At 42.6% G+C, this 13392-nt stretch overlaps 1 protein-coding gene across 6 annotated transcripts in view; it reads left to right on the top strand.

Moving 5' to 3' along the window:
- The window catches only part of Syne2 (spectrin repeat containing nuclear envelope protein 2), a 293751-nt gene that overhangs the window by 183126 nt on the left and 97233 nt on the right, over window positions 1-13392 (top strand). For all 6 annotated transcript variants that reach the window (XM_040742909.1, XM_040742911.1, XM_040742910.1 and 3 more), the window contains exons 59-65: window positions 766-888; window positions 2224-2406; window positions 4406-4537; window positions 8981-9178; window positions 9741-9815; window positions 11216-11326; window positions 12148-12264. In XM_040742909.1, coding sequence (XP_040598843.1) covers window positions 766-888; window positions 2224-2406; window positions 4406-4537; window positions 8981-9178; window positions 9741-9815; window positions 11216-11326; window positions 12148-12264 — 939 coding nt within the window. The remainder of the gene's footprint in view (window positions 1-765; window positions 889-2223; window positions 2407-4405; window positions 4538-8980; window positions 9179-9740; window positions 9816-11215; window positions 11327-12147; window positions 12265-13392) is intronic.

Here is a 13392-nt window from a genome sequence, read left to right as displayed (position 1 = left end):
GTGGGTTTTCCTCACCTATTTCAACGTTTTTTCTAGCATTTCACTTTAATGCCAAGTTATGGACATTAACACTGAGAGAATTAGCCATTAGACAAGAGACCTGGTGTTTAACTAATCTGAGTAGGCCATAGTATCACTCAACAGCCTTCTGCTCTGCAGGTGCTCCTTGGGGGATGAGAAAACCTTGGGGTTTTCCAGCTCCTTGTCTGGTTCTGAAGGGTGACTTTATGGTTTCTTTTTTAACTTAAAGTGATGGCAATTTCTAAAATGCCAGACCCACTTGTGTTTATATATTTAAACACATTCCAAAGATAAGTTTAAAGAGTTTGTAGATAACTGAGTTTATTTTAGAAGTTGATTTGGAAACATTCCAACCTTTGTTCTCATGAGTGACTGAAACTTGGCCCTATGGATAGCTTGACTTCGTGGTGCTGTCTACTGCAGTGTATACTAACTTGTCTTGTTTTTCAAGACATGGTTTCTCTGTATAGCCCTGACTGGCTCGGAACTCACTCTATAGACCAGGTTGGTCTTGAACTCACAGAGAGTTCAGTACTGGGATGAAAGGCGTGCACCGTCATTGCCCGGCTAACATTTATTTTTTTAAAGCCATGCAGTCATCTGTTAGTTTTTAAGCAGTGTAAGTGGTAAACACCCACCTTTTGGTTAAGTACGAGAATAGAATTAACAACACTATATTATGTGTTGCAGATAATTAATGTGCAACATGTAGTACATGAGTGTGTCTTATTTCTAAACTTCTAGGATGTGGTTGCGATCGAGTCTGAAGTAAAATCAATGGAGAAAAAGGTTGCAAAAATCAAAGCTATCCTGTTATCCAAAGAAATATTTGATTTTTCACCTGAAGAACATCTCAAGCATGGGGAGGTACGCATGGATCGTTTTTGGAAGTTTTTTTTTTCACAATACTTACTGTCTGCCTAAAAACATGTAATCATAAGGTATGACCCAAAGTGTTGGACTCATCAGAGTAATCAAATTAGTCTGGGAACAGATGTATATACTTATAAAATATTTTTGAGATTTATTTTTATTTCATGTGTAAGAGTGTTTTCCCTAATGCATGTGTATACAATACATGCCTACAGTGCCCTTGGAGGCCAGAAGAGGATATTGGATTCCTTAGAACTAGAGTTACTGTTGTGAGCCACCATGTAGGTACTAGAAACTGAGTCTGGGTAAAAAAGCAGCCAGTTCCAGGAAAACTGCTTAAATCATATTTATAATGTTCCCTATATAACATTAGGAAAACTGTTTCCCTGTGGGTTTGTCCTCCCAAGGCCTTGAGCATCTAGATGAGTCTTCAGAGGGTTTCTGGCTTTGCATGTTTCCTGGAATTCTCTTTTAACTCTGAGACCGTCAGCTAAGTATGGCTTGCAGAGAGCCTAGCACAGTATCTCAGCAAACTTGCTGACCTTCCCACTCAGCCTCGTGATCCACAGCAGGCTCTTTGGGGTCAGGCAGACCTGGGTTTTAGTCTTACCCCTGCCTCTTGCCATCTAAACTTAGTTGGGTCATCTTCCTTGTGGGAGCCTGTCTCCTTACCTGTGAAAGGGAGACGGGCATACTTCCCTTATCTATCAGGTGAAATTTGGCCAAATACTTCTGTTCAATTCAGGGAGCACTTTTTAAGGACTCCTGCAGGTTAGATACTCCTGGGTTAGGACAGTTGCTTTGGAAGATTCAGGACCTGCCTAATGACAGCTTACAGAACTAAGGTACAATTCCATACAGGGAGGGGAAGGGAGGATGTGTGGAACCAGTGTCTGAATGTTGATGGTAGTGTTTGGAAAGTTAGTCTTTCCCCAGACGATTTTTCCTAAGACCATTAATGATCATACCTTAATAGTTCTTTTAAATCTAAACTAAGAAAACTATTTAAAAACTGAAGCTATAGGACTGGAGAGATGGCTCAGTGATTGAGCATACTTATTGCACTTGGAGAGAACCTGAGTTGGGTTCCCAGTAAAACATATTAGCTCTAGCTCCAGGGTCTCCTACGCCCTCTTCTGGCCTACCGTGTGCAACCCCAAAGTAAAAGAATAAAATATTTTTAATTGCAATTGTACATTAAAGACCAACATTAAATTATAAATATTTTAACCTGCACAAAGTAAACTTGCATGGTCTTTTGTGGGTTTTTGTTTGTTTGTTTTTGTTTCTGTTTTCATTCATGTATTGGGCTTCCTTTCTGCCGATAAGGTCATACTTGAAAACATCCATCCCATGAAAAAAACTATTGCTGAGATAATGACTTACCAAGTAGAACTGAGGCCACCCCAGACAGGAACCAAACCTCTGCCTGTGTTTCAGAGGACAAATCAGCTTTTACAGGATGTGAAACTGTTGGAAAATGTGACTCAGGAACAAAATGAACTATTGAAGGTGAGCTGTTTACAACCAGAGCCAACTCACTGCTTGCGTGAAAATGTTCTGTAAAAGTTGGTTTGGTTCTTCTTGTAGTTTGGTTTCTATTGCTGTGATAAAACATCTTGGGAAGAAAAAGGTTTACTTGGCTAGCATACCCTGGGTCATAGTCCACTGAGGGAAGCCAAGGCAGGGCCCTGGAAGCAAGAACTGAAGCAGAAGCCATGGAGGAGACATTACTTACTGGCTTGCTTAGCCAGTTTCCTTATCTGCCCAGGACCATCTGTCTGTGGGTGGCACTGCCCCTAGTGGGCTGGACCCTCCCACATCAACCATCAATCAAAAAAATACCCTACAGACTTGCCTACAGGCCAATCCTATGGGGGCCTTTTCTCAGTTGAGGTTTTTCTCTTCCACGATGACCCCAGCTTGCATTAAGTTGACAGAAAAACACAACTAACCAGTGTAGTTTTCAAGTTTAATTGAAAGCAGTTGTTTCCCCAAGAGGTAGCATTTGAGATGGACAGATAGATGGATAGATAGACAGATAGATAGATAGATAGATAGATAGATAGATAGATTAGATAGATAGATAGATATGTCAGGTGGTGGCACACACCTTTAATCCCAAAACCTAAGAGGCAGAGGCAGGTGGATTTCTGTGAGTTCAAGGCCAGCCTGGTCTACAGAGTGAGTTCCAGGACAGCAAAGGCTACACAGAGAAACCCTGTCTCAAATAAATAAATAAATAAATAAATAGTTTCCCCTACTCCACCCCTTGTGTCTCAGCCTTGCTCTGGTTGAGCACATTAGCATTCTACGGTCTGTTCAGTTAATACAGCTGTTAAAGACCTATGTGAGTAAAACAGAGGGGAAGAGAATTCAAACTCGATCAAGCACTTGCAGCCTCTGGAGACTAAAGACCTATAAAGCAAGCATCACATATCCGTCTCCTTGTCCACCTCAATCACTTCCTCTTCCTGTGAATTACCTAAGTATTCCCCAATTCCTGACATAGGTAGGCTAGCCACTTGCCATCTCAGGGAGACTTGTGCTAGAAGTCTTAATGGGAGTCTTAAATGGAAAAAGAAGAATTAACTGGAGTCAAGGTTAGCTCCTGCTTTGGAAAGTGCTGTATCTTATTCCTTCTCTAGTTCCCTTCACATTTAAGTGAATAGAGTGACCCTCTAAAGTTGGGGGATCTTGTATTCCCTGATTTGAAGATTAACAGTCCGTTGACATGGCTACTGATCAACTGATGTTTTCCTCCTAATACCCATAGAGGAAACATGACTTAACGTTGTTGTACCTTTTTAGGAACAGTCTGTAAGTGAAAGAAAAAGTATCAAATTTGATATATCTTTTCTTTTTTTGGTTTTGGAGACAGAGTTTCTCTGTGCAATAGTCCTGGCTGTTCTGGAACTAGCTCTGTAGACCAGGCTGGCCTCAAACTTATAGAGATCAGCCTGCCTCAGCATCCCAAATGCTGGTATTAAAGGCCCCATACCCCAAGCCCTGCTGAGATGCCTTGCAGTCTAGTAGAGTGAGTAGATTAGGCTCCAGCATGGAGAACTATGCTCTCTAGATTTTGAATATAAATTCAGGTACTATTTAGAATATAGCTTTATTTGGAATTTTACTTATAGGATACAAATATAGAATACACGGATATTCTAGGGGCCTGAAAGATGGCTCAGTAGGTAAAAGCACTTGCTTGCCATGCCTGGCAACCTAAGTTTGACCCATGAACACACATGTTGGAAGAAGAGAACTAACTCCTGCAAGTTGTCTTCTGGCCTCCTCTAGTACAATTCCCACTCCCCTACACACACACACAAATAAATACAAAACAATATAGATTTCTTATTTAAAAAAGATTGTTTCCTATTAGAATGTGTGTAGGTGCGTAGTCTCTGCATTTTACTGGAACTTGGGATGGGATAGATAACAGATTCAGCTTGTTTATTCCTTAGAGGGTAACACTACTCTTCTTTGGGGGGTGGTTGTTATTTTATAGGTTGTCATAAAACAGACTGCTGAATGTGATGGAGAAATAGAAAATTTGAAACAGATATTAAATAATTACTCAGCTGAGTTCTCTCCTGGACATGCATCACAAAAGCAAGTTGCTGACCTGCCTTCACTACAGGTATGTTTCATTCATTCATCTGCCCATCCATCCCATAGACTCTTACTTTACCCTTGGGGTCTAGAATCTTTTGTAGTATTACAGTGTTATGCCTGACATCCGTTTTCCAACTGAAACTATTTTCTTTCCATTCTTATTTCATGAATTGGTGGTTCTGTGGTGTCATCAATAGGCCATTATGACCTCTAAACTTGAGATCTAGTCCCAGAAACTAGGTAGGTAACCACTTCTAAATCCTGTGGCAGGATTTCTAAGATGCCCACACTCTCAGCATGGTACATCTTGGTTTGCATAGTCTCTGTGTCCAAGATGCTGATGTAGCTTGGACACTGTGGCCTAGTTTATGGGGATAGAAGTCAAACAGTATGGACTGGCTGAACTTCAGAGGTAATGAAACTGAACACTGTTATAATGAAGGATCTTAGATACCAGGATGTATTTTTAGTGCCATAAAACTCTTTGGGTGGGGCCTTTTTGGTCTTTGGTTTTATATTGGCATATCTGTATGAGAGAGTATTACAGAGTTCAAGGACATGAGAGGTGTGTTTTTCTTGCCATCTGATGAACACACTCAGGCAGTTAATGTGGTTCTCAAAACAAGACTTTGCTAATTGCTACATGGGAGACTGAGGGCAACTTGTTTAACATGGAAGGTGAAGTTAAAATGTTTGAGGTGACACAGCCCATTGCTGCTGAGTTGATAATGCAGGCCTAGTGTGATCAGCTCAGTAGGTAGGTTGAGGATACCAAGTTTCTTCAAACACTTTAAAACTCAGGATTTCAAAGAGCTTTTGTTGCATAAGTACAAATGAAGGAAAACACACATAGGACAAGTCTTTGAGGCATGTCACACAACACAGGTGCATGGCCTTTATGAATCATGGTGGACTAAGGAGATAGGGAGAGTGCCTGGTTGTCAATGTTAGGAAAGGAGCAAATAGAACTAACCCAAGAAAAAGCAAACTTTTTCCTTAGTGCTTCCAGATGATTTGATGTAACTGTGATACTCATGAAGTAGGCCAACCATAGTGATTTTATTGAGAGCATGAAACTGTCCACTTGGAAATGAGACTCTGTGGAGCCTGTTCCATGAGCAAAAGATGTCCGGTTGCTTGCATTAAGAGGTCTTGTTGTTTGTGTTAAGAGGTCTCTTGATGCTCCAAATGACGCTGTAACGATAAACGGCACACTTACTGAAAGTAAAACTAAGTATTTATTGTAGAAATTACTCACAAGATACCAAACAAGTAACCCAGATGAGCCCAGTAGTTTTCCGCTGCCGAACTGGAAGCCGAAATCCGGAAAAAGAGACCAAGACTTCCGTTCTTCGGTCTTTTATGCCTTCCCCCATAATGCCCCCAGCCATGCCCAAAAGTGGGCCTAGCTAGTGACGTAGTACGTCCGTCCATATACGTCTTTAGTCATGCCTAAAGTGGGTGTGGTTAGTGGTGTGGTAAACTGCTCTTTTGTTACCTCATCTGTATGTGCCTCTAGTAAGTCACATGGTTAATGGTGGCATTGTTTTCCTCCTACAGACTCTTCTTTATTGTAGAGAGGGAGCAGCCTTATATACAGGCTTACAGCACAGTGGAAAAACCCCAGGTGGAAGAGATAGCGTTTTCCTTTTGCTAAATGTTGATGTCAGTGGGGCAAGGCTGGGGCAGTAAGCCAGGACTAGAAAACAGAATGCACTTGTTGGCTGGCCCAACAAGACTCTTCATACCTGATTGCTCATCTGTCTTTCTGGAGTGATGGTGGCAAACAAGGGCTCATTGTGTAGACCAGGCTGGCCTCGGACTCACAAAGATCTCCCAGCCTCTGTGTCTGCCTTCCTGGGTGATGGGATTAAACACATGAATCACAGGCTTTCATGGGTGTTTTGTTTTTGTTTCTTTAACACTACACTGAAACTCAACAAACAGAACAAACATGAAGTTGGGGCTAACCGTGAGTGGGCGCTGAGGCCTCATCAAGGAGCTCTTCACATTCTCTAGTCCCTCCATGCACTGTGACTATGCTGTCTCCTAACCATAGATAATGCTATCATGTCACACTGGGTCATTTAAAGGATACTGAGTCATGTACCACTTCCAAACTTCATGTGTTTCCAGAGTCATTATGTGATACCTGCTTCTTGAGAAAAGTCTTGAAGAATCTCATTTAAGCATATAAGTATAGCTTATGGGCTATTTTATTTCATGTAAAACTAATGTTCTGTGAGAAAAAGGGACAAGGGTTCAGCTTGCAGCATATACATTCCTAGAAGTATTTTTCAGTTTACACATACCTCCCATTTTGTCACCCGAATATTGAAGATATGTTTTCTGGCGTGCAATATGGGGACTGAACACGGGGCATTGCTTATGCTAGACGAGTACTCTGCTACAGATCCCCAACATGTATATTTTCGGTAAGGACATTCTTAAATGAGATTGGCACACTTTTCCTACTATAAATAATTGGTGTCACCTACCTCAATTTATAAAAGATGCCACCATCCCTTTTGTGTTGTCGGTGTAAGTGCCAACATAGTGAAAGTGGTCAGTAACATTGTAGCAACATTATGGGAATGGCATTAACCTTGGGTACTGTGGCTTTCATCTTTGGACACTACTAGTGGCTCCCAGGGGACTATGGATACCACTGTGCAGATGGTGACTTGGTGCCTGTCTGTGCTTACATCACATAAGCCTGTGTTTCCCTGGGTTTATTCTAATGGCTGTGGTATTGCTTTTGTTGGGAGCATCTTTGATGATGTGTGGTATTCATTGAAAGTAGAACATGAACCATAGTCAACTCAGAGTTAACTCAGCCAGTAGGGAACTTGCACTGCAGGCAGTACAGGTGTAATTAGCAATGAGTGATATTGGCCATAAGTCATAAGGAAGCATGAGTTTGACCCTGCCATACACTAGCTGCAACTTGATGGAAATCACCTTCCTACTCTAGACTTCAGAGCTCTCTTATATAGAGTGGGATGTTACTTTTTTTGTGTATAAAAGTCCAATGATTTGGAGGGTAGGGAGGTACCTTAGTTGATGACTATTCTTGTGAGCCTGATATCAATGCCCAGATCCCACATGAAAACAAACAAACCAAGACCAATGTTGTGGCATGTGCTTGAAATCTCAGCCTGGGGAGGCAGAGGCAGGCAGATCCCTGGCCCCTGCTGGACAGTCAGCCTAATTTACCTGTTTCAAAAAAAAGAAAAGAAAAGGAAGGAAGAGGCAGGCAGATCTCTGAGTCTGAGACTTGGCCTGATCTACATAGTGAATTCCAAGTTAGTTAGGGTACATAATAAGACCCTGGGTTGTTTTTTTTTTTTTTTTGTCTGTTTTGTTCTTGTTTGCTTTTAAGCATGGGTGGCTCTGAGATTGACCTTTGGCACATATGTGTACATGTATCCTTGGTCATACTTGCATACACAATTTAATGAATATTGATTAAAGGACAGATTTGGGGGGATGGGTTAGAAGTGTGTGTGTGTGTATGTGTGTGTGCACGTGTGCGTACGCACACTTGAGATAGCGTTAACAGTCACACACATACTAAGTAAGCAAACCCTCTGCCACTGGAGCTACACCCAAGGCAGGGAGGAATTTTAATGACTGTGAGCTTTCTGAAAAAGTTGCTCAGGCAGAGGGTTCTGGGGCGTCAGAATAACTGTTCCCCCATAATTCCTACTAAATCTAGGAACCACTAATTCCATAATCTTAGTAGGCAGACAGTGGGCTTTTCCTTATCTGGGAAAACTTACTTCTACATATCAATAATGGTTCCTAAAGTAATATTATATAGCTTGGAATCATCTGCCCATCATTCCCAGAGTAAATTTCATTGCTAATAAATTACCTTATTCTAGTTGATTAGCATTTTTAGGATACTTGGAATGTAGACAAAATAAATGAATTAGTAGTATCAAAGAATTTCCAAAGGCAATAAAAAATTAGATGTCTAATTTTTTTTTATCTTGGGAGTTCTCAAATGTTAGTCTTAAGACTTTCCTGGGGAAACATAGGAACATGCATTTGTAATATTCTGTGCACAATGGTGGGAAGTATATGTTCATCAAAGTGCCGGCTGGTGGTTCCTGACCCTGGGGATTCTGTCTCTGTGAGTACTGTGGTTAGCCATCTGGCACTGGCTCCCTGCCCTGGCTGCACATCAGTCACTTGTGGACCTTGTTACAAGTTCCCATGCTTTCTTCAACCCCCAGAGCCTCCTGCTTTACAAGGTCTATGAAGGGTTAAGGAACCCTACTGGTTATAAATCCTACACAGGTGCTTTGGCAGTACCAACACTGTACCAGGAACTAGCTACTGGGACCCAGTAGCCTTGGACTGGGCCAGGAAGCATCCCTTGTCCTGAAGGACTCTGGCTCCTGGGAGCATCCAGGGGCCGCCCCGATTTCTCTCCAACAATTCCCACAACTCTTCTGTACAGGGGGAGATGGAAGGATTGGAAGAGCAGGTTCTGAATCTAACCCAGAAGAAGGAAGATCTGCTGGTGGGCCTGAAGGCCGCTGTACTGAACCTTCACGAGCACCTGAAACAAGAACAGCAAGAAGCAGAAGGGGATGAGCTGTCTTCGGGCCCCTCAGAAGAGGGCGGGGCAGCCGAAAGGGGTACCTCCGACAGGAAGGTAGGCGTGGCTTTCGCTTAGTTCTGGTCTCACATTCCCTGAGAGTTAATGGGTAATGCTTTCCACCCGAACAACCTGCACAGGAATTTTTTAAGTGGAAATACTCCACTTGAGTCTGTTTACTGGTGAGCACAGATCCTCAGGGCGTGTCTGCTCTGGACACAACCCAGCATTCTTATACCTGAGCTAACCTAAAGACACACTTATGAAATTCCACGCGCACGTGGGAGGGAAGCACCTTTGAAGCATCTGCCCTAGAAGAGTCACCCCATTGCAGACTCAAAAGTGGTCCAGCATCCGAGACCACTCTTGAGTCCACATCCATGAAAAGCACTCCTGAGACTTGGGGGTGGGGCCATGGGGGCCATGCAAATGAGAAGGATTCCACAGGTGAGATGTTTGGCTTGGAGAACTGAAAGGCACAAGGCCCAGAGACTTGGGGCGGGCGTGGGCAGACATCTTGGGCAATGCATCAAGATTTAGTTACATAAAAATGCAACCAGGCCAGCATGCCGAGCTAGTCCACAGCCTGACCACAGGTGTTCTTATGCTGTCCTTTTAGCTGAACAGAGCAAGCTCCATGTCTTTCCTGCCAGTGGTCAAGGAGGAGGCAGAAGAAAGCTCCGTGAAGAGTGAAGTAAGGAAAGACAATTTTCTTTGTCTGTTTTTTAAGAAAGATTTATTGTATTATTTTTTTTAATTGTTGGGGGGGGAGGGGGCTATATACTCGTGACATGAGTAAGGAGCCTTCAGGGGCCAGGGGTGCCTGATCCCCTGGAACTGGAGTTACAGACCCCAGAGTGAATGCTGGGGATCAAACTTAGTCACTGCAAGATACATACTATTAACTACGGAACCATTTCTCCAACTCCCAGGAAAACAGTTCTTTTGTTAAAACTGTCTAGGACCACATCTCTAAATGAATGTCAGTGAAAACTGAAGGATTTTAAAGTTAATGTTGTTTTTTTTCAATTGAGACTTAAGTGCTTACTCAGTTATTAGTATTACTAAGTTCATCTAAACCCATTTTGCCACGGGAGAGTGGAATAAGTGTGGTTTGGAGGCGCTTGCTTGTGTAAAGGAATCTTCTGTTACGTTCTGACTTCCGAATGCTCCTCTGGAGCTTTGAGAGTATGCGGTTTGGTGTGGTTTTTAGCAGATAATTGTTTTGCTTAATTGAGACCGGTTTTTGTTTTAGAGTGGTATTGTCAAGGACATGAGTTGTATTTGCAGCTAATATAGCTCATTCTTACTGCTCCATTATAACTGGCTGAGACAGACTTATCTTGATACCAATTTTCATTTCATATTCAAAACACATCATTGCACATCTTACACTCAGAGAGCCCCAGCAGCCTGTAGTCTACAGGACTCAGGCATGACCACAGGACAGTTTTTTTTTTTTTGCTCATTTTGTAGATTATTTCATGCCTCAATTGTCACACAGAGCAGACTTTATGTCCCATTGAGTGTCACTAGCGCATGGTGTAACTGAGTTGGAAGGAAGGCTGACAGTTTACTTTATACTCCGGCCACCAGACAACTTCAACTCGCAGTCTAATTACATCCTTCCATGGTGGAGAAATTTCTAGACTGGAGGAGGACCCAGGGCCCAAGTGAAGAAGACATGCACGTGTTTTCATTTCAGACACTTACAAGCTTCCGTGCTGACACACATAAAGAACTTGTTTCTGACAGTGGAAAAAAGTACATGTTCATCAGGTTGCAGGAGTGTCCCTGAGAAGTAAAAATTACACCACTTAAGATTACATTTGCCAAGACAGATCAAATTCGGAAGCGACATTCGTTAATCCCTTTTGTGTGATGTGAGTAAAGAAAATTGTTTTAGGCTCAAGAAAAACATCCGTATCTGGAGATATGATTTAGTGCAAAAGATATAGGGATCACGGAGTAGGGGAGAGCAAGGCTGGTGGCAAAATTGCCCAGTAGGTTGAGTCCTGTTTGAAGGAGCTGAATGGGGCTCCAGTTGTGAAAAGGAAATTTCTCCCTTTGATGACCAACTGACCACTGTCTTAGGATGGACGTCAGAGAGCGGAGCCACCTTCTGCATCCTGGTCTCTTCCGTGGAAGCACAGCAAGGACCTGGAGGAGGATGGGGCATCCTCATCCTCCGCCACCATCGTGCAGGTAACTGGGGGAGTCATCGTGGGGGTTGTCAAAGCTCCTCCTTGCCTGAGTTTTCTTCCCATGCTCCTCTTTGGTCACTGTGACCTCAGCATCTTCCCTCAGCATCTCCAAGGCTTCACAGTGGCCCATACAAAGACTAAAACTGAGAGATAGCAAATCAAAGGGTTTGTTTGAAAGAATGATTATGTCAGGAAATGCTTCTGCCACATTCTTAACAAAATTGTACATACTTAGGGCATACAGCATGATGCTTTGAAATACAGGTGCACTGTGAAATGGCTAAATCATGTTCATTCATACATGCATTGCCTCACATATTTATCATGAGTATATTGAGAACACTATAAAAGTCAATTAATTTTTAAAAGTAAATATTGTTGGTTATGCACAGAATTGCCTTTCCTTTCCTACTCCTTTTTACACACGTGGTTGACATAATATAATCTCACATACGTACACACACATATGCATAAATATAATAAGGTAAATCTTTTTGTTGTTGTTGTTTTGAAAATACCACAGCAGTGGCTGGAGAGATGACTCAGAGGTTAAAAGCACTGGTTGCTCTTTCAGAGGTCCTGAGTTCAATACCCAGCAACCACATGGTGGCTTACAACATTTACATGCCATAACACTGTATATATAATAAATAAGTCTTAAAAAAACTTAAAAAAAGAAAAACCCACAGAAAAAAGACTTTCAAAGAAGCAGATGCAAGGAGCTAACTGATACACCGGGGAGCTGTGAATGAGCAGCCCAGGAAGAGGGGCTCCCTGGCAGCAGGGGGGAGCCTGGCCAGGAGCTGATTCCTCTCTCCACAGGAGGCAGATGGGCGAATTAGCACCTGTGACAGTTCCATGGCGCACATGATTGCACCGGACTCAGGAAGCACTGAGCAAGGCCCAGAACCTTCCCCGAAGCTCAGCCAAGCAGAAGAGGTAAGGCCCTGCCTGTCAGCTGCAGGACAGCCTCTCAGGTTCCCAGACGGGCACCCACAGTTGCCCACTGCTGTCTGACTTCTGAGGTACTTTGTGTGTTGAGCCACAAGGCCCCTGTGAAGGCCAGCGTCCTCGTGTATGATGTCGACTATCCTGCTGCAAGTTTTACATCTGTTATTTATATTTCCCACTTGTTCATTCGTTGTCAGCCTGAAATAGTGGTTGAGTTAATGACTAAGTGCTTAACCCTTGCTTGCGTACAACACACGGAGGCGGTGGAAACGGAGAAGAGCACGCATTGATCAAGGGCCTGTTGTGAAAAGGCGCTTAAGTTCTTTGTTGCTTAATCGTGGGATTATAAGAGGCAAGTTAATACCTACCTTATGTTTACAGAGGGGGCTCAGATTCAGAGGGTAAACTACAGGAAAGGAGTTGCCTCCCCTTTCCTGCCCTCCTGCAAAGGTCAAGTGAATTTGCCAGTGAGAGGTGGTAAAAAGTGAGCATTGTCTAATCTCCTAGGACATATGTACTATCAAAACATAATGAATGACAGTGAATAAAATTGAGGAAAATCATACATTCCTATTTTTTTATCTTTCCAAAGATAATCAAGACTAACATTTAATGATCTCTCCTGTCCCATTCTTTCCCAAGTTGCAATCTATGTGACATAATTGCTTTGAAATTCCTAAAACCTTTTGTTTGTAATTATTTCTTAACTCCCTTGTTCTCACTACATATAACTGCTTTTCAGTTCTTTTCAAAAATATTCTCAACATTTATAATTTGATGCATAAGAAGCACATGCAGATAAATCCTGGAAGACAAATGGTCATACATGTGGGTCAAATGTACCAGGCTTCCAACAGCAGGCAAGCAAGCAGGGACATGGCTGGAGTCAGATTAGAGGGTTGGTTGGTTGGTTGGTGTGTTGGTTGGTTGGTTGGTTGGTTGCTTGGATGTTTTTTGAGATAAGCTTGCTGTATGTCAGGCTGACATTGGATATGCCGTGTTCTTGACTCAACCTCCCCAGTGCTGAAGTTGCAGGATTACACCCCCACACCCAGATCATGATCGGTTCTTGGAAAAGAGAAAAATCAGTTAGATGCATGGACAGCCCTTTGGTGA

This window comes from Mesocricetus auratus, unplaced genomic scaffold (genome assembly GCF_017639785.1).
Source record: "Mesocricetus auratus isolate SY011 unplaced genomic scaffold, BCM_Maur_2.0 Super-Scaffold_15014, whole genome shotgun sequence".
In the NCBI taxonomy this organism is placed as follows: domain Eukaryota; kingdom Metazoa; phylum Chordata; class Mammalia; order Rodentia; family Cricetidae; genus Mesocricetus; species Mesocricetus auratus.
Note: the sequence above shows the minus strand (reverse complement) of the source record. Positions and strands in the feature narration are given on the sequence as shown.